This window comes from Camponotus vicinus, unplaced genomic scaffold, assembly GCF_025532165.1.
Source record: "Camponotus vicinus isolate PSW18456_S1 unplaced genomic scaffold, iyCamVici1.0 SCAF_5, whole genome shotgun sequence".
NCBI lineage: Eukaryota > Metazoa > Arthropoda > Insecta > Hymenoptera > Formicidae > Camponotus > Camponotus vicinus.
The window spans coordinates 9997585-10020939 of NW_028141977.1; the positions used below are offsets into that span (position 1 = coordinate 9997585).

General features: G+C 34.5%; 1 protein-coding gene across 2 annotated transcripts in view; it reads right to left on the reverse strand.

Annotated features, from left to right (window-relative positions):
- Positions 1-23355, reverse strand: part of Mesr6 (misexpression suppressor of ras 6) — a 582772-nt gene that overhangs the window by 106658 nt on the left and 452759 nt on the right. For both annotated transcript variants that reach the window (XM_083100613.1, XM_083100611.1), the window contains exon 6: positions 8620-8735. In XM_083100613.1, coding sequence (XP_082956739.1) covers positions 8620-8735 — 116 coding nt within the window. The remainder of the gene's footprint in view (positions 1-8619; positions 8736-23355) is intronic.

The following is a 23355-nucleotide window of genomic DNA, read 5'->3' on the forward strand; positions in this document are numbered from 1 at the left end:
AGTAATGTTTTTGTGTAATTTTAATCGAATGATCGCGGCTAACGGATAAAGGGCCGGCGATTATAATCGATTGAAATTGCGTTACATTTCGATTCCGAGAGTGCAGTCTGTACTTATGCCATTTTCGTATATTAGCGGTAATCGAATCGTTATTTTGTAACGTAATGCAGATGTTGCGATACTCGCGGTTCGTAAATATAGATGTACATATATATTCTTCGCATTTTATGGCTATCATACCACAATCCTTGCGTTATCGTATTCATTTATCCAAATATTGATTCGCGGGGCAAACACATGCCAGGTTAGGATGCGTACTTTCAATGAGGCAAGTTAATAGTTAACGATTTAGACGATGATAAGCTGTTAGAGTTACATGTGTCGATAATAAATATAACAGAAATATGTTTTTAATATGCAAATATTACACACACACGCGCGGTTTTTTCATTAAATACAAAATAATAAATAATTTTTAATTCAATCAATATATAATTTGTATTAAAGTATAATACTTTCAGTGAGTTGAAAATATGTATTCGGAAATGTAATTTGATTTAACAATGTATAGTGATTGGATTTAATATAAGAAACATGCAATTATAATTAAATTAATATGTTAAAATAAGAAATATATATAATTAGTAGTAATATTAGTCTTTATAGAGACTATAAAAGCTCGTTATTGTATTTAAAATTAAAGATATATAAGATATCTGTCATTTAATATTGATTGAAATGAAAAGCAACGTATAATGAATATCATAATTTATATATGTATGTTCACATGCGTAAGAATATAATAATTGAACTGATATTTCAGAAATGGAATTTCCGAAAAAGTCTTCCATCGCGATATTGCGAAATACGTAGGCGTGCACCTGCAACATCGGTATATCTGATTTACGAGCGAAAAAGTTAATTGTTCAAATTGAAAGCGACGTGGAAGTTGGGAGTGAACCGAAACGTATTATTAAATTAATCGCTGTCGTGTAATCGCAAAGCTAATTAATACGGTTGAAACTGATACATCGCGTTGGAGTCGATAAAATCTCTAATTTTTCACCATACGCGAACCATTTGTATTCTGGTTATCAACAATGGAAATCAAACAAATTAATTAAAAACTTTAAATAGATTACATTAGCAATAATATATATTTCTCATACTTGATACATACTCTAATTTCTTCGATTTGAGAAGTTTATAAATTAATAACAGTATGCAAATATTGCTAATATTATAAAATACATATGCAGAAGGAAGCTTTTTTATAATTTTATTTTTTCAGTCAATATTGTTTAATATAACACAAGCAATTTTTGTTAATAATTTTCATAGAAATTTTGGAAAATATAATTCGTAATTTATTATTTAATATTTCAAATATTTAGAAAAATATGTATTAAGGATTGAAGCTATTGCTTTACGAGCTTTCTTAAATAGTTGGATATAATTTATATTCTATTTTATTATCAAAAATTCTTTCGAATTTTTATTCAAGAAGCAATTATAGAAGGTATGATAATTAATTCAAAGCAACTTTTTTATATTGCTGCGAGTAACTTGCTCAATTAACATAAGTCATATCGACGAGAGCGACGTTACGAGCAAATTTACATTTCTGTTGATCACAAGTCGACGGAATTTGGCTCGCAGTCCTTTAACGGAATCTTGGAGGAGCTGGAAGGCACTCTTCGTGCGCGTCCTCCATCTGTCGAAGAAGCAGAAATATCTTGGTGCCTCTCATCCTGGTGCATATAACGCACTAAGGAGAATATAATGTGTTGTTTACGCGGTTGCCACTGCATGCTAACGCAACCCATTCTCATTAGAAACTCGTAAAACCCGGAGACGTTCCTTATGGCGAGGATGGAGAAAGGTCCGACGTAAGATCTAGGAACGAGGAGAAGGCGAAGGTAGAAACCAGTTTCCTGGGCGTTACTCCTTCGAGCAAAGAGTACCTTCTTTCCAATATGAAAACACGTCACGGACAAATAGATACCGCTACAACTTGTGACCCTTTCATACCGGTCGCTTCGTGCACAATCGTAAAAGAAAATGCGTCAGCACACGCAAAATTTCCTATTTCACGAGCATTTTTAGAATAAATCATAGAGTTGTTTACTACTTCTCAGGGCTACTGAGAAAGATCATCGTCGAGATTAACACCTCGCTTCAGCGAAAGCATATTACACGCTAATCACATTTGTGCCTGTTTGCTGAAACGATGAATCTACAGATTAGAAAACATTGAGTAAATTTCCATATATCTTAATTTGTTATTTAAAAATAAAAAACATCAATACAGAATTTATATTTTATGTTATTTTGGATATAAGAAAATAATATGCCATTGGATATATCATAATTTCTTAGAATTTTGATCTCTTTATAACGAAAATCAAAATTAAAAACCTATTTGATTAAACAATAATGTAAATATCTGTAAAATTTAGAAAAAAATACCGTCTAATATATTCTTCGTAATTAATGCAAGACTTTATAAAATGCAACGTAACAATAATTTATGTTTTTCTGCGAATTTGTATTTTATTATTTGTAATTTTAATGTTCAAAGAATATTGAATTTATTAAAAAAAAGTAAGAAAAAATATATTTTTGAAGTTGCATATGATTTGTGGCATTAGGGTCGACAAGCAGCGAGTAATTGCACATGCGAGATGTAGATTTATTAGAAACTGTTGAAAGCCATCGATCTTGCATTCAGCTGCGCATTACGCCATAAGGGGATAAACCGAAGTGTAATAAGGCTCGATGAGGAGAAGGTCAGTTCCTCAAGCGGTGTTTACGGGCCGCTATGCGCGTGTAGTTCTCCTCCAGCGGCCAATCCAATGTCCCTATCTCTCTTCTTCGACGTTTTGCATCGTAAAAGAAACCAGGAACGGGTAGGGACGTAACAGGCGCCAGGTTCATTAACCCGTCGTATGGACATCGTTGCGAGAGATGCAATTCGCCAGCTGACGATACGCTTAACTGCAACGAATTAACCACGATGCAGAGTGTACCGGATAAGAGGATGGAGGAGAATCTCTAATGCCGGAGGAAACACGCCCGATAGAGACGGCTAATGCGAGGGGAAATAGGCGCAGACACCGCGGCGCTTACGATTTTTAATTTCTAATTATTATTGCGTAATGACCCTGCACTCTGACCTCCGACACCGGCGTGCAGACCTTATGTCTCGATAGAGCGCGCATGGCTAAGGTCTTTAGTTATGGGTTGCGATAATTGCCAATTTGGGCTCTCCTTCTAGTTCCGATAGAACTCACATGTGTCGGTCGATTCCGGTAAGCTACATTCACAATAAAAACAATCCGATACATATCTCTTGTAAAAAAATTGTTTCGTTACATATGATATGCGTCAGGCTTTTTCTCTCTCTCGAATTATGTATAATTTATTTTAAAATAAAAATATACAATTAACGAGGGAGAAAAGGATATAAAAAATTATCAGTATTTTTTGAAAGGATTATTTTGAGCTAATAGTCGCGCATTTTCACGTTTAATTTCTGCGACAACTCTAGTTAAAAACGCCGAAGCCGTTGTGGAAATACCCTTAAACCTAGTCCATCTGCGCCACGGCACAGATCATAGAGAATGCAGCTCGTGCAGCCAATATCCACTTTGTAATCTGTGCACAGACGCTTCCTACACGGATGCACGCAGAGAATCGCAGGTAGGATAGGTAGGCGGGCGAGCAGGTACGCGAACAGGATAGGCGGATTCCTAGGTATGCGCATCTCTTTTGGCCGCGTTGCACATGCGAGCTGGGTATCTGATTCCCCGACGGAAGTCCCGTTCTTGCTCAATAACGCAGACGATCTGCCGGGAATAATGATTGTTTCACGGGCAACGGATTTGTACGTACAATACAATACAACAGACGGGTTCTCGTCCTACGAAGCATCCCGGCCGTGTACAACGCTAGTGTAGCGTTCGCTAAAATTAATCTCCCAGGTAAAGAACGGTAACACACACTCATTTCCTCCGCGATGGAAATCGTTTTCATTTAAAGGACTTCGGCGCGAGGAAATGGAAATGATTTTTATCACACCGGCAAACTACGTACCGCTATACATCTAAGCACCTAATGCTAAACCTCGGCGGATGTGAATAAATGCTGCCGAGTACGCGTCTATCGGATCGCTATGTATATTAGAACGATCAATGATAAAGAGCGACATGGATTCTTAATTAGGAGTTAATCGTCAGTTACATTGCAGGTGGAATCCGTTATATTCGCGTCTTACACCTGTGTACTCGCATATCTCCGATGTGTGAGAAAGATGAGGAAATTGCACAATCATATTACGAGAATTGAAAGAGATGGAAGAATGTGAGTAAAAATTGAATAACGGGTGGGAAACATGCGTATGCACATTATTTCACGTTAAGAGACTACATGATATCTAATGATCTCGTTGATTATAATCAACGACATAAAAATTATTAATATAAATACTTTTTTAATAAAGAAAGATATATATTAGGCAATCTTTCTATATCTATTTTCTCTCTACGAATAAATCAGCATTTTCCGTCGCAGATAAAACAATCATCATTTATCGATATATTATGATAATTAATATACATACGTCGGCACAACACGTGTAAGATTTGCGTCACTCGGAATGAAACACTCGGAGTAAAACGATAACGATGATATCTGTAAACATGTAATAAAAAGGAACATCGAACTTTGACGCCAATGTGTATTGCGTCAAGGGTAGTTCATCAAGATCAATTCTAGATTACAAAGGAATGTTTCTGTCGGCAATCACCTGCCCCATGTGCGCAGTTATACCCGACGACAGGTATTGCACCTGTAATACACCTGCATCCGATCGCCCGATTCGGAAGGAATTTATCGCTCCGCGCCGATTATCGGAAGTTTATCTGCGTTGCCGGGAATTGCAATGCAAGATTTATTATCAATTGGGCCGTTAAGATAATCAATTATATTTTTAATAAAATTTTTATTATATCGTTCGCGTCAACTGATATTCTGGAATCTATGATTAATCTTTACATCAATAATAATAATTATTCGATTATTTTATATAGGAGATTAAAATTTATATTTTTTCTGGTAATATTTTTTAGAAAACATCGTGAAATATACAAAATATGCATCGTTCGGAGAAAATATCGGAAAGGAACCAGACGAAATTCTCGTGAACTGATGATTTGTCATTTAATTATCGATCATGTACCGTGAGTAAAGTAAAATTTACGATGATCACGGTTAATTCACCAGTGGCCAAAAGTAAGAATAGTAGATAGGAAATGAGGGCGAGTTCAATTTAATGTACCCGGAGTTTCGTTTAATTGTTATTTACGACAAACGATCACGCGATTGTCGAGAGAAAGGGAAGAGACGCCATTTGTCGGCGATAAGTGCGAAAGGGGCAAACTTGGGTAGAGAACGTAAAGACGTACGCATGATTTAGAGGACTATAATCCGCGACAATTATCACCGCATCGAGATATGGCTTTAAGTCACGCGGGTTTCTAAATTTATCGCCCTGTCTGATATTAAAGCGCATATGTGAAAGAGAAATTTTTATCTTTTTCGCAATATATAATAGAAAATAAACGATAATAATCGATTTGCATTTTAGATTCAATTGCGATAAGTAAAATTGATACACTTTCTAGAGACGAAGAAGCCAAACTTATCTATAATATTCATTTACAGTCATTAATCAGAGAGAAGTTTTATAGTAACTGAATTTTAATTTTCGAGCAATCTTCAGTTCTATGTCTGATTTTATAATCTGCAATTTTTTTCCACTTGCATCGAATTTCTCCCTCCTCGGATTTTCGTTTTACTCGGCTATTAATAAAATTCTGAATGTACGGGGAAAATGACATAAAAAGAGATCGAGACATCCGTAAAGTCATACGTAGCATTCCGTACGGAAACGCGGTATCGACTTTACGGCACGCACTGTAGAGCCGCTCGACCCGTTAAAAGAACACAGTCATGCACTTCGGCAGGCTAAATTCGAAACGGTCTGTACGTTACGGAGATATGCATTTATATCGCATCTATGCGTCTGGCGCGCACGCCGCGCGTTCGACACGCCGTACGTTATGCACCTTGCGCACTCTCGGAGCCTCCCCCCTTCTCCCCTCCCCCCCGCGCATCGGTCCTCCAGACGGAATGCCGGAAGTTTCGATATTTTTATCCAGGCGGCTTTTACGCCGCAATAAAATCGGCGACAAGCCGTGAATTCGTGACACGACGCTCGTAAAGGGATTTATGCGAACGTTCGAGTGACAAAGAGGAAGAGCTGGAAGGGGGAGAGAGACGATACGACGCGCTGACATCGAAAACGTTATCAATGACGAGGGCACGTACGCATTTATAAATTGCATGATCCGGTGGATAATTTTTACCGCACAACCATGTTGCAAAAGTCAACGGTTACCGGGTAAAATAATTTACGAGGAGATATCTACGTTTTTCAAAATAGCCGAGTTAACACGGAGAATCTGTGAATTCCAGTTGTGTTGTATAAGATAGCTATCATTATCGTAATTCTTAGGTTTTTTTAGAGATTTCTAATATGGAATTTCGCATTTAATATTGCACTAACATTTGAGATCAATTTTAAAAATGTAGATAAAACACGCTACAACTATGTGCACGTGTATTAACGTTTTAAAAGTTATGTTGGCAGTAAAGAAGCCACAGAATTATTTTAATATATACGATAAATCAAACAATCTAATATAATTTGCAAAAATGCACTTTTGTATAAATACATTTATTGCGTTATATCTCGTTATAAATTCCGACTTGACAGCTTTATAACTCTATTGTTCTTATCATGCAATCTTGCAGATCATAAGCTGTGCTGTGTCAGTAAAGACATTCCAGATAGTATACAGTAATAAACCTATTTGTAGTTACAACTTTCGCATGACACAGAAATAATCAAGCTAGATTAAACCGACGTATGCTTAAGAGGCATTATCATTATGTTATAGACATACATATAACAAGAATATAATATTTTATCAATTTAAATAAAAAAGTAACAAAAATATAATATATTTTATTCTTTTATTTATATTAAAAGAATCAAACTGCGAAATGTTAAAATTTACTAATTTGAATTTTCATCATCGCTCTTTCTTTTGAATTTTTCGAAACATTCTATCCATCTTAATTTAAATTTTGTATACATGTTATCGAACAGTTTTAATCAAGTGTATGGGAATATGTGAAAATCCATTTTAAAATATCTGCATAGCTACATATTACGAAATATGAGAACGTGGAATATTAAAATTAACACTTATATGAAAATAATTTGGATCGCAATTTTTAATGATTTTTTATAGTCAACAGCTTTATAACAGTTTTATAAATGATCTGTATTTGATGTAAATGTCAGACACGTTTAAATATGCTTTCAATCTCCAGATAATCAATTACATTTCGCGTATAATAGAGATTATACCATTGCTGAAAATACATTTGTGGTATCTTTTATAATGGAGATGAGTCTGCTTCAATAGCGATACACGAGTGCAATTAATTAATTACTTGATTAATTGTTATTAAATAAAGTAGGTGATAACATCAATGATTTTGGATCTAATTTGTCATTGTATAATCTTCTCTTGTATAAATATTATCATTATAGAATAGTTATGTTTTCTCTACTGGGAATTATAATCATAAATCTAATCATTTTGAAATTAGAAATATGTTAATAATTACACTTTTTATATAAATTGTTTATTTTTAATAATAATATTTATAGCATAATAAAAGGGGATTTATTAGCATAATAAAAGATTGTTCTAAAAAGTGTTCAAGCAGATTTAATATAGATTAAATCACATCATAAATTTTAACATTAAAAGATAGAAAAGAAAATAGAAAAAATAGACAAGAAATTATGTGTATGTGAGTGTGTATGAAAAAAAGTATGCGATAAAAGGATGTCTTTTCGATTAATCTTGCGGCGAACTGTATTTAAATGCTCGGTTCGTTTTTTCGTGGAAGATCCGATATCGAAGAAGAAAGAATTGATTCAGGATGCGATAACGATTGAGAGAAATGCAAAGATCTTATTGTTAGTGTGAAGCAAGTACGACAAAGGAATTGCATTACAGCGCTAAATCTCAGACATCCGAGATACATAATCAACCTTCAATCGGTACAATTGATTCATCCCTTTCTTATAGGATGTTGACATTTTGATTCGAATAATCACAAAAGATTTGCAGTTAATAAAAGTTAAATTATATATTATATCTTTTGTGGCAAGAATATGAATGTAATGCAAATTTATTCAATTTTTTTATATACAAGAAACAAGATATACTATAACTTAATCTTCATGTTTGTAACAAAAAATAAATTGTATAATTTATTGTATATAGATAGCATTAAGTAATCAAATTAAATTTGATAGTTTAATACTTTATAATGCTTCTTATTATAATTACCTTATTATATTATTATTTTATCTTATGATAACTTTGACAGTGGCCATTAATATTTTCACCGTCGTATATAAATTGTACACATGGTTTTCTATGTATATCTTATAAAAAGTATTAACAAACTCACCGTGATGTCTTCGGGCCATCGTAACCTTTTAACGAACGATGTTCTTCCAAATGGCCGAAAAGATTCTTCAATTCAGAGAGCTGCTCGTTCCTTTCTATCATCGAGTCTTTCAGAATCTAAAATACATATAAATATTACATGTATTATATATACAATATGTATGTGTATAATGTGTGAAAAAAGCTGCAAGTTGTATGGATACTATAATTTTTATATAGATAAATTTCTTTAAATTTTATCTCTCTTTCTCTCTTTTCTTATACTATTTCTCTAAGAATTTAGCCATATACAGTTGGTTTATCTTGGCATATTTAAAAAACGAATAAAAATTTCTGCTTAGAATATAATATTTTGCGAATAAATAATAAATAATAATAAATAAAGCAAAGACTATTGTACGTTTGTATATGTGCAATATATGCACGAAACTATGAATTTCTTTGTATATAAAGTACATATTAGTTTAAAATTAATATATAATCGCAGTTATTATTATTATTATAAATATTCCGTGCATATTTTTGCTTAAAATACAAAAATATTTCAGATTATTTTTTCAAATACATTATTTCCATCGATAACACTGTATTGCCTAATATTATTATTATATGCATAAAAAATATTATTTTGCTATAATTGTGGAAAAGCACTCAAATACTTTTTGCCCACACATTTAAAGATGAAGATTTAAACTGCGGATTAACTATATACGAATTTAAAGAGTTAGTAAAAAAGAGATACCATGCAGTTTCGTTTAGAAAGAGAATTGCATCATTCAACCTTAATCGTGCCAATTTTGTCTTCCACTGTACACGGCAAGACTAAAAAATAAAAAAGGACCAGAGAGATGGAAAGAGAAGGTGGAGGGAAAGAAGAAGGAGGAGGGTCGAGTAGCGCGGTGAGTAAAAAAAAAAAGAAAGAAAAAATCGGAACCACCGCACTCCTCCTTGAAAATAAAATCGGTTTTCCGATAACTGGTTATTTGCTCGCACAAGTGGCTCGCTGACTGGGCGAGCACGTCGGAAGCGGTTTTCGCGTGTAATATTATCGAGTTATCGGTAGGATAGGAGAGCATTGATCGTGCCGGGTAGAAGTCGGGGGAAATGGACGAACGCGAAGAAAGAGACCGAGGGGGATGCCCGCGGGGGTGAAAGGGGGGAAGGAGGAAAAGATCGGTGGATAGAATAGCACGAGGAGAGAGGTACGTTGAGGGTAGACGAACGTGCATTGCACGAGTACAATATATCCGCGTGATTACAATATGTCGGGGCTCGAGAGACCAATATCAACCTGAAGTCGGCTCAGCCAATGCTGATAATCCCTATTGTTGATGCCTCCACTCGACTGCCTCTCGCGAATGGATACATCTTGTTTCAAAATTTCGAATGGCTCCAGTGTAGCGGATACATCGAGGTGAATGCCGGCATGATAGAAAATTCCTTCTGGAGTACCTCCGTGATTTCGGCAAGGATTTGAAAATTAAAGAAACACACGACGTGAAGTTTCCTCGATTTCGAGTGAGTTGCGAGGAATGCGTTGGAAATTTTAATGAGAGAATCTATCTTTTCCGCTTTTGACCTCAGAGGTTTCCATATAGTTTTCAAGAACATCTCCGAATAAAATTCTCGTTGGAATCTCTCGACTACTAATAAGAAGTATGCCAACTACGCTCGATTCAATTTAATGCTATCAGCTGCCAACCATTTTGAATCTCAAAAACTTGCATCTGCACATTAAATGTAAAATTTTCACAAGAGAAATTAAGACTTCTCTTCTCAACATGAAATATATTTTATTACAAAAAAATCTAATGGACTACTTCATTAGAAAACGAAATAAGCATATATCTTAAATTTCTATAAATTGTCACAAAAATTTTCATAATTTTTCTATAAAACATAATGTGCTTCAAACATAATATTGCAAATTCTAATAAATATATTCGTTTCAATCGCCGTAGAGTCGATTTTAGCTTGAAAATAAATCGAAAATTACGTGCATTAGTTGTTCGAGCATTATCGGCGGTTTCTGTGCTCGAAAGCACGTTAGAAGAGAGGTCGGAATGGCGGATATGTGGACGGCGAAAGAAACGAAACCTGTCCTCATCGTTTATGTTCGGTGTCAGCAGGCTAGGCCGCCTTTCACACATCCCACACGAAAGACGACGAACGAAGTCTCTTTCAAAACAATTACACATTCTTCCATCCCAGATTTCTCCCACGTCCTATCGTCTTGTCGCAATATTATCTGTAGTACGCTTTGCCATTAATGGATTATGGCGAATTACTTGGAGAACTAGCAGGAAAATGTCGCCATAGATGTATTCTCATTTGTCGTGGCTGATTTATAATCCCTCGATCGCTGACGATTACTATATTTGTAAGTCATGGCAAGATAGACTCTTTAAAGGACTGCATTACGTTCACTCTGATTACACGTATAGTCTATCGAATTTCTTGCACAAATGTATTATATTATCCTTCAATTAAAATTGCGTAATTCTTGATATTAATTATATTCTTTTATAATTTCAGATTTGTTGAAGAGAAGTTCGTCCACCTAAAGTCGTAAGTTTTAGTGCATGTTTTTTAGAATTGCGATTAAAAATAATATAATTATACATGATATATATACTTGATATATATACATGATTATATTATACTTTGAGGATAATTATTTTTGTCCATCTGTCGCGCTTTAATTCTATTATTAAAGGATTATCTGAATAATCGCTTGTATAATATACTTTACTAGATTAATTCTACAAAAATACATATGTGATTTGTTGGTTCAGATTAATTTTTTGATAACATTTTTATTGCGATTCTCTTTCAAAATCATACGACAAAATTAAATTCGTAGATTAGCGGAAAACCGAAAACAAGTAGCTTAAGCCATCAAGATTGTTTTTTCGCCATGATTTTTCCTCATGCTATTCTCCTACCGATGCTGTCATATATCTCATTCACCTAGAAGCAGCCATCTCGATTTACAATCCCTCCGCTCTCATCTTCGTGCACAGAAGAGCGCATGACAGGTTTCCCATCTTGCGCCTCCACGGAAAACATTCCACATTCCGATAAAAATGATGGACGATGCAATTTGAGCGTCTTTCTTGCGCTAAAGGAATTAAAAGGCTTCATCGTAACTTGCGACGTGATATTTTGATACGATGGTACATGTATAATAAAGCGGTTAAAAATGGTTTAATGAATTGAGTGGTATTAATGACAGAGACAAAAAAAAATTGATTCATTATTAATAGCAATCGATTAAAGGTAACGATAACGAGAACATGTTTTAAAGCTTACTAAGTTTAAGGACACCCATGTCTTTGCACATCTAAGAAAAATAAAAAATCTATATGCGGTTTATAAGAACGAAAAAGAACGATAAACCTATAATTTTCTGGATTTTAATAATTACATTTACCACAAGTAAGTAAGTAAGCGCTATAAATAGGATTCAAGTAATTATTATTATTATAGACATTGTAATTGAAATGTGAGATTTTGCGCAAAGATAGCTGCGCCTTCCGCATAAACACGCTGTTTACTCCGCAGCTAATGCTTAAATGTACACCCCGATCCTCCGATAAACGATCGATTTAATCGGCTCAGTACGCAACTTGAAAATAAAAAAAATCGTATGGGATACCCGGATACACGCACTTTCGTATCACCAACCTAAATACAACGTATGAAAAATAATTTTGAGGCTGATTTAAAACATCGAGTGCACCGGCGCGTTGCTTACGTCGAACATGATTAATATCGATATTTAATTTTGAGACCTGCCTATCGTTACAACAGCGATTAATTCGATCTTTTTCCAATCCAAATGCGCGATACGCCGATCCCGCGATCGCATATGATACTTATCGGCGAATATACGGCCTGATAAAACGGTGCATTTGACTTTGTAATCGTTTTTTTCCGAAGGAGATTGCCTGCGTCAAGAGGCGTGTTCAATTAATCGCGGTGACAGAGACTACAATATTAATTAACGGGCCGAAGATGCAATACGTGCGCGAACGCAATCGATTTGCAACTTTAATCCTCAACTACTTATTATCTCATTGCCTCACGCATATCTCGTATCATTATTCGGCAAATTGAACACTTTACGCATCTTTTTGAGGAAAAACTATCACGATTCGAAGTAATATTACATCGATAGGCGTAAAAAGGGTTACATTTTCGGAATCTCTCGATGAAGCTTTTCATATTCACTTTATTTTGAATATTATTCGCATCATAGAAAAGTTTATCTTATTTTAAAACGCGGCTGTTATTGATGAAAGATACGACAGTATTTATCAAAGTTCGCGCATTATAGCAATTATTTTTGAAATTTAAAATATAAACATTTGATTTAATATGTCCAGGTAGAATAAACTGCTTATATTTAATGTTTCAAATTTTTAGTATTTTCTTTCATCAAAGAAATGCAAAGATGATTTTATAATAATAATATTGTAGCTCCCACACAATCCCATTGTAAGATAAAATTATCCTTTGACATTTTAATAAATAAAAAAATGGTGAAATATATTACAACAATTAATAAAGTAGGTAGGCAAAAAATAAATATACTAACTCCTTTTTTAAATAAATAAAAATTACTATTGATTAAAGAATTTTCAGAAGCCCAAAGTTTTCTTAATAATTTACTCATTCTTATTCACGATATTCATTCTCATGATTCTTAGCATTCACGAATTTTGAATCATCGAGCCCATTGACCTCATCCACATGCTGTCTTGTTAGTGTCGTTTAAATTTTACAGCAGAATAATATCCACCTGTCCGGACTGCGGCGGAAACTGCCTGAGATTTCCCGAATACGTATTCGTATATTTCTGTCCGTTGTGCCGCAGTATGCACGTAGGCGCCAAAGTGGATGCGCGCATAAATTCGCTCGCGGTACGTTAAAAGATGTGAAGTGATTTCGAGCGTGCGCCGCATAACAGGGCGAGAAAAAGGTACGCGTCTTCGCGAGTTACATCCGAGTAAACGCGCGCACGCGAAACCGCCGTCTCCCCTCGCTCGTGTATATATGCGAAAAATATACTCGGGCAAATATTGAAACTAAATTCACGCGTCGTTCCTTTTTTTTGTTCGCGATCGTGTATCCCACCTCCTCCCTCCACCCCCGGGTTACGCACCGCGAAACGTTAATAACGAGTTGTTGTACGATAATAAGGGTTCCCGATAAGCTATCATATACGTCGCGATATTTATAAACGGTAACTATTGTGCCCGCCTGGACGTTCTATCTTTATGTTCTATGTATCATATACACGCTACGTAAATTACAGCCTGCCGGACGTCCGTGATACAAAAAGTGACACGAAGAAATTGGTGGTATTGTAATGTTTACTTTCACTCTAAGCAGCCGGTTATTTCCAAAAGTATACCCGCGCTCATAGTAATTGCAGAGTTGACGGTCCGTTGCGCAACGAAAACAGCGGTTCGGTTAAATCTTATCGTGTCCATTGTTGAGTTAACAGTAATTGTAGTTTACGGGAACGCAACGGCTCTCCCCGCGTGGCTACCGGCGACGTATAAAGTAATTACCGCGATTCGCTGTTATAATTTTCGTGGGGAACGAATACCTCGAGTATGGCTTCCGAAGCGGCGTGGCACTCGTATATCCGACTTCCGTTGTGGAAGCGTGTTCAAGGTATATCAATCTACCAAATAAATTTTACAATATTGCCACTTAAGCACGTAAGACCTCTCGCGTATCTTTTGTCCCTTTCCGTTACACTTGGTACGTGTATATGTGATTGAAATTTCCTTTCATTCTTATTATTCCAAAGAACTCGAGAGATTCTGACAACAATCAGAGACTGGTTTAAAATATTTTAAAATAATATGCATAATACATATTTTTAATTATTTCGCAAGAAATAGAATAAATTAAATTTGTAAGTAGATATACATATAAATAGAATAGTGTATATATAAGTAATTTTGCACAAATTTTATAAAAATGTAGGAATTTATGAATATAATAATATAATATAATTTATATATAAATAATAATTTATATAATAAATAATTATTTACATTATAATAATTATCTATATTATAATAAATAATAATTTATATTTAATAAATAATTTATATATTTATATTATAAATATAATATAATTTATAAAGGTAAATTTATAAATTCTGATTATATATTTTATTCTATTACAATAAAAAAATAGCATCATACGTAGAATTTTGTACTCGTAGAGAAAAAAAAAAAGAGTCCAAAATTCTACATTATGTCGAAATAATTATGCGCTAATTATACATGTAAGAATATTATTTTTTTTGCTTATTGTAGAAACTTTTAGATTGATAAGAATGAAGCGGATCCGAAAATGTCCGAGTGAAAATCCGTCTGCTGATGATGTACGGGCGCCTCTTAAAGCTGAGTGAGATTGATGGGTCATTTCCGATAATTATTGTCGATCTGCAGTGTGATGTTGGGGATATCCTAATACCGCCTTCCCTCGGCCGTATTGGCCATTAGCATAATCACATTATGTGAGTGCATTCTGAGCGCGTGTAGGTCGATCGCGAGTGGGATAAATAGGCGGATTGCGTGCGAATAAGCCGCCTTGGAATTTCATCTTACGGCATCGGGCGAGGGAGACGGCAGAATGAAACACGGGAAGAACGTGATTATTTCTACCGTTTTCCCATTCCCGTCGTATGGGGCGCCGCCCTAAAATTTGTTATTATAAATTTAAACGCAAACAACCACGCCGAGAATTAATATGCTAATGTAATATTCATTAATTATCACGTGCTTCCGTATAACCGTTAAATCGCTGTCTAAGGCCTCGCACACGGTAGGCTTGAAGATGCAGATGAACTCTTCTTTTGATCCTTTTCGTAATAATAAATTATTTAGTCGTATACTCGGCAAACTTGTCGATCCAGACATCCAGACGGTCGAGACATTGATCCAGAAATAATAAATTATAAGACCTTAATAATAATCGATGTCGTTTCTCATATTATCCAACTCCATAATTATATTCTATAAATACGGGGTATTCGTCGCGCGTACGCGAAACTTTTCTCTAATTCTCAATGCGTGTGTGTGTGTGTGTGTGTGTGTGTGTGTGTGTGTGTGTGAGTCCTTATTACGGTAAATACATTACGATGTATTTACTTTAGTCGACCAATTATGAGAGAACCTCGGGTTATGCGCAACAATTATTATTAGTATGTTCGCCCGTAAACGTGGATGCTCCTCGGGGGCACTAAGAAATTAGGCAAGTCTCCTTCTCTCTCTCTCCTTTTCTCTCTCTCGCGGAGAAAGTCGGCGTTTAACAAGGGCTTTGAAAATCGCGCACGGATAAAGGTTAACTGCGGGGTGGATGGGGGGTGGAGGGAGGGGAATAAAGCGGGGAAAGGATCGTTACAGCTCATTAGTCTTATCGCCCTGTCCATCGTTTAACCTCGCGCCTTTGCGCCGCGGCAAGAGACGGCGAGCGTCCGCGCTTCCCGCGCGGGATATCGCGGAATTTTAATAGAACATCAATTTAACGACATCGACGATTTCGTGACGGCGCCGGATCATATCGCGATGATAAAAGAAAAAGCGGGGAAAAAAATTCAGCCGGTACTCGACGACGCGCGCGCTTGTGCCACGCTCGCTTCTGTGTGACGTAAGACAATAAATTTCGCAAACGAGGGCCCGCGCTTCGATCGAAAGGTCGCCGCGAGAGACGGAACGGCCACACGGATATTCTCCGCGTGATTTATGCACCTACGAAAGATCGCGAAGATCGTCGTGACTGATTCGAAAGACAAGTGGAATAAATGCCAGGATACCAGGATCAAGTTCCACGGAAATCTGTATCGACGTTTCCACGTTTCTCGCGGAGATTTGCCCTCCCCTCCTTCCTTATCCCGCTTCCATTCGTATCGTGGCATGGAGAGATTAATTGCGACTGAATTTCATCATTATTCCAAGAGTCACATCGTACAATTCGTATATTTTCCATGTTTCTTTTTTTTATTCATATTTTTAAAAAATTACGAGACTTATAAAAAGTAATACTGGACGATGATTGTAAAAAGCGATATAATTCATAGAGATTTAACGAATAATGAACTTTATTTTAAGTCATCGTACAATTCGTATATTTTCCACGTTTCTTTTTCTTATTAATATTTAAAAAAAAATTACGAGATTCTTATAAAAAGTAATACTGAACGATGATTGTAAAAAGCGATATAATTCATAGAGATTTAACGAATAATGAACTTTATTTTAAGTCACATCGTACAATTCGTATATTTTCCACGTTTCTTTTTCTTATTAATATTAAAAAAAAAATTACGAGATTCTTATAAAAAGTAATACTGAACGATGATTGTAAAAAGCGATATAATTCATAGAGATTTAATGAATAATGAACTTATAACATGTTAGATTACGCGTAATAATACGTAACCAATCGCGGAATATTCTTCTTATATTATCTCTTTATATGTCACGCATTTTATGGAAGAAATTGAAACCAATAATGTTTCGATGAATTCAGATTTCCACGACATGGCACACGAAAATAATCTCTCTATATTTATTCACGACGATGGAAACGTGACAATCGAGACGTAAGGTACATTTTTTTTATGTCTGTGGCGTGAAAAATTAAATTTATCGAAGTTATATCAAATTCAATTTAGCATAACCTCTGACGAGATACTACGAAACTTCAATATTCATATATTTCGCGCTGTTTTAAGCAATATTAACTACAACTAAGAGACGAAAATAATTTTATTTATTCGGCAAAAAAAATTTTTATTTATTTCACGAAATCAATGGCTAAACAACATTGCATTGATATGAAATTATGATAGACTATGCGTACATTATCTTTCGAGATATTATGAAAATACATGATATTGCATTTATTTTTCAATAATCTTGAGGGAGAGAGAGACTCGTTCACCGGCGTGAATATAAGTGTTTACTCAGCTCTCACAGCTTAAAACGATTCCTCCTCTCTCTAGTCTATCCCTATCTTTCTAATAGTGTCAGTCGAATTCACTCGAAGAGTTTCACACACTTTCAAACATCGTTAAATCTATTTTCGCCCGACGTAGGTGTCGCGGTATTCCGGTACACGTTTTCACGTAGGCTTCGGTTAAGTAATCATCGTCTTTCATACAATTGTCATGATTATTTGATTCCAGTCCCGTACAGCAATCATTTTCAAACGAAAGTCATTTTCTTACATTGTGCTTGGCATAATATTTGTATATATCGCAATCTACTAGTTGAATATTGCTTCGCACAACTCCTATTCCTGTCCTCCCCGTATACCATAAACTCGTTTCTCTTTAATGTTATGTTGTACTCTGGTAAAAACGTTAAGGCGTTATATATAGTGATGTTTGTCGAATATATTTACGCAATTTCGCTAATATTGATCTCTATTTATGACATATAAGTTTTCATAATAATGAACATATGATGATATATTGAGGACATTTCTTATTTTAAACAGTATTTTCTTACAAAAATTACATTTTCGAAAAAAATTTACTGTGAATTTATGTGTGAATTTAAAACTATGAAATATAATTAAATATGAAATATTATTATTGATTAAAAATATGAAATTCTAAACATGAATTTTATTATATATTTCACTATATACTTTATTATATTTTCGTGAGGCTATTTATTCACAGACTTAATTTATCATAATTAATAATATAATTAATAATAATATCATTCGTGTTTCAATTATCAAAGATGTCAAATGTCATCTTCTTTAATTGACGTTATCTTTTCAAAACAAATCGCGAAAATATAATATTAGGATTTTCGTCACTTGTGCATCAAATATTCTCGAATTCGAGGATGCTATATGCGAAGTACGTGCACATATAGAGGACACAAACAGAGAAACGGTCGGCTTACGCCGCTCCCACGGGTTCTCAGGACGAAGATGAAAGAAGAGCGCTGATACCGCGTGCAGGAGAAGGCAATCATCTCTCGCGAAGGAGACTGCAGAAAGAGAGAGCCTTGGCGTGTAGCCTCAAGATGCAGCTACAGCCAGATGATTCGATTTGATGGCATTAATCAGCGACGAGCTGGCGCGGATTAAAGTCGCGCCTTCGAGCGGTATAACGTTTCAATTTGCCGCACGAGCATTCGAAAAGATACGCGGGTCGAACGGCTAATACCGTCGACCATCTATAATTTAGTCACCTTCATTTGTACTCGCGAGAGTTTGACGTGAATAACGCCGGTGTCGTTTGTTACCTGAATTCTGAAAGCGCTTTGCGGATTATTAAAAGTAAGGAATAGCCTTATGGATCTCGGCTTTAATAGTTCACTTCGAAACGAAAAATGATATAACGGTTAACAATCATCACATGTATTAAAGAGAATGAGAAACATACAAATGATAAAACTTGACATAATTAAATAATCAAAAATTATCAACGTATATTTTTTAGATCCTTTAAAAATTATATAATATTATTATATTATAATTATATATTATATATTAAAATAATATATTAATGTGCATGTCAATAAATATAATATTAATTTATGATTTCTAATTTATCGCTTCTAATATTATGTTTGTTTGTAGATGAAAAAAGATAGATTATTTTAACAAAATGCCAAAAATCGAGATGTGCTTCAATGTCACAGTATTAATTTTATTGGTAATTTATTATATATATTATGCTATATTTTTGTTCGTATTACAATTATACAATAACCTCAAGGAAAAAAATTAAGATTAGTTTATCTCGATAATAGATATTTTATATATTTATCACTACTATATATTTTTCCACATGATTAATTTTTACTCGAGTGTCATATCTCTTTTAACACAAAATAAAATTCAATTATATCAACTTTATTTTAAGCGACATTATCGCAATTATTTTTATTAAATCTTTGATATTTGATATCCGACTAGTTTATAGCAGAACGGATTAAGAATGATCGATAAGAATATTGTGAAATGGATCATTCTCCACGTAGATCGCCGATGTTCTATTGATCAACGATGTACTTAAATGTATTCCACTCGTCGTTTTATGCGCTTCATTACGGTGGACATTGCAAGCAATCGCACATGTGATGTGTGGCATAGTATTAAATTGTAAACCGGCTATTGCCTCACTAACATAAATGAGAGTTTTGTATCGGCGGCACGAAAATGACAGCTTTTTCCAATAGAGCTGATGTAATTTCTAATTAATAATTAGTGATCTCGCAATACGAGTAAATAACGAATTGCACAATCATTATTACATACGAGTACTACATCGCGCGAATCGTTGGTTTACTTTCAGTTATTTCGATAAATGCTTTGCTTTCATTATGGAAGATGAATTACTCAATATCGACTTTTACATGAAATAAAAAATTTCTGGCTAATTCTTTTCGTTCTATTAAATATGAATATTTTAAAAATAAAAATAATCAATTTTTTAAAATTATTATAATTATATAATTATTATAATTATATTATTATTTTTTATAATTATTATAATTATATTATTACTCAAGTTAAGATTCAGATAACGCGTACAATTTTCTTGTAATAGATTAAAAATTTTCGTAGACACAATTTGCGCGAGTAACCTATTGATTTCAAAATAATTCTCGTAGCACGCAGAATGTAAATTTTCAAGTTCCGTTTCCTTTGTGACATGACTTTCTTTGCAGGACTTTCCAATTTACGCGTGACAGACTGTTCATGCAGCTGCTAAAGGTGTTAATGAACTTCTTTTGTTCCGAAGTTTCTTATTAACACCTCGATCGTTCTTTGATGACGCTCGATAGAATCGTTACTCATCAAAATTCGGGCGCAGCTGTGGGCCATCGGGTAGCTTCCCCCTCCTCCTTTTCGCCTTTCCCATACTTCTCATTCGCACGCAAATTCATCAGTGCCCATCGATCCATCGATGTCGCGTAATCGCATCGTGCGGCGTAGCAGACGAGGAATAAAAGGAGATGCGTGTTTAATGCACGCAAAACTTTTTACCAAGCGGCTTGTCGATGCACCATCTCCGTCGCGCGCGTCGGACAAAATGAAGAAAAAGGGAGGAAAAACTTTTCTCGACGAAACTTGAACCTGAAGATCCCCCTCTCCTCACTCGATTTCCGTCTTCTGATCTTCAGAAACGCGGTTAATACCCGGATAATCTGTGCGCTTGTTCTCATAACGAGCTCGGCCGAGCGGAGACGCGAGATTATTCAAATTAGAAGCAACGAACCGTTCCTCGTACAACCTTCTAGAAAATTACTTTCGATCACTTTATCGCGAAAGAAGGTAGGATTCCGATATAATTACTGTTCGGAGCGATAAATGGTCGACGATTTCAAAACATGTTGGTACTGATCAGTTTCATTTTAGCACATTATTTTGATGTAACGCAATTACACGTTGATTACGCAATTACGGTACAATCATCATCCACGCTTTCATCTAGTGATCTGAAAGATCAAGATAATATTTGTGTGATCTCTTAAAAAAATATGTACGTGAGAATCAGAGCATGAATTATCGATTCCGAGGATCGAGTTGACTCATATTGTAATTAGAACCTGTCAACGAACTGAACGCGTACCCTTTTAATACTTGCTTTTTTCCGCACTCAGTAATGGGTGCTCTTAATTGCATATTTAGCATCATTCTGCGACAGCAAAGAAAAGGCTTAAGATAGACGAGCAAGAGTTAAAGATGTGTGTTCTCTTTATACGCATTTCTTTTGTTCTGTGCAATAAAATAAAAAGCGATATTAAATATTTAAATATAAAATGTGAATATTTGTGAGTTCGCGATTAATCTCAAGATAAACGAGTCAATAAAAATCCTGCTTGCAAATTATGGATAGAAAATACAAGTCAATAATGTTGTTTTGATATGATTTATGAAAAATTATCTTTATTATCGACACAGTATTATCTAAAAACGACTATTTTATATATTTTGATATCTAATAAAATAGAAAGATAGATAGATAGATAGAGAAAGAGAGAGAGAGGGAGAGAAAAGCCAGCTCTGTAATCAACAAGTTTCTTTATGCCTTGAATTTATTAGCTAGCTGTTTATAGGCAGCATTAGTTCATGATGGATATTGGCGAGCGCCATAATCATAAATTGCATCGTAATTATTCATTAATTGTTTCCTTCAGCTTCCTCCGCAACCATGCATATTTAATGTTGTTATAAAGGAAGATTTATGTTTCAAATTACCTATATGATCAATAGTGCATATTAGAATTTCTTTGACCGATTTGCATCGTTCATACATTAGTATTATTCGCGCATTATCGGTTTTTTCATTGCAAATGTTAATTATATATTATGATCCTATTGTTAGGTTACATTTAGATAATATAGATGGTATTGTTACATTACTTATAAAGTGAGTGAACGTAATAAATGAAAAGCAACACATCAATTATCTTCTATATGCATTCTTGGTATATCTATATATTAAATATATACTAAATATGTACATGCAAATATATACAGCGACATAAATTATTTAATTTCAGACATTCATCAAAATTTTTCTTAAAAAAATTCTATTTATTACTTAACTAACTTATTAACTTTAAAGTATTTTGTTATTATCCGTAATATATATATTTATCTATACATGTATATCTATACAACTTTCATTTTTTAAGCGTGTATACATACGTGATTATTTAAAAAAATATTTAAAAAATTAATAAATTAAAAAATTAATTAAGTAATTACTTAAAAATAATAAAAAATTTGTCCTAATTTTTATTTTTATATTTTTCAAGAGAAAATATAAATCATTTTATATATATATTAGAAATAAATAGTTAATGACATATTAAACTATGATATTGTCCTTATTACACATGTATGTAAAACATGTCAATATAACGTGTATGTGCTTTTGCACATATTGTCAATATTGTCGAGACAACGGTATTAAAGTCTTAAGATACGCTTATAAGGTTTTAACTTTGGTCATCTTATTATACAATACGCCATTGTGTCATTAGTAATTATAAGCATGTTTATTGTTCTCCTGCATGAAAGCCTGGGACTTCTGTGATTATGGTTGTAGCATATAAGCTCTTTCTCATTTCAATTACGAAAATGTGGAGAGAGCAATGTCCGGTGCAGTTTCGATCCTTTTCTTTCGCTCTTATGTACCAGCAATTAATACTTTATAAATCAATTTTGATCCAGTGCACGAACGGCGCGATTCGATTAGGCTTGCCTTTAACCACGATTACGCGGGCCACGACCGCTCCTCCGGGGGTAGAAGCCCCCCTACTTTTGGTGTAATAATAGCCCGAGAACCGAGGATAATTGCTACCCTTCCCGCGTGTAGAAATGGCCATTCTCACTCAAGATAATCGATCACAGTCGCACGATTAATAAGCGATAAAGTTGCTGAACTCTGCCCTTCGCCGCCCATCACTTTCCTCTCTCTTTCTCTCGTCATTCTTTTCTCTCTTTTTTTTCACTCCGTAATCCAGAAAAATTCCAAGAGTGCAAAATACATAATACTTGTGCAGTTTCGCTCGCTATGAAGCGTGCGTATCTGCAACAATGGAAAAATTCGTCGAATGTGTATTTACTGTTAATGAATTATTATATGTGAAAAATATAATAGAATTTTAAAATATACAGGGCATTGTTGTTTGTTTCAAATGTTTCGTGAACCATAGACGAATTAAT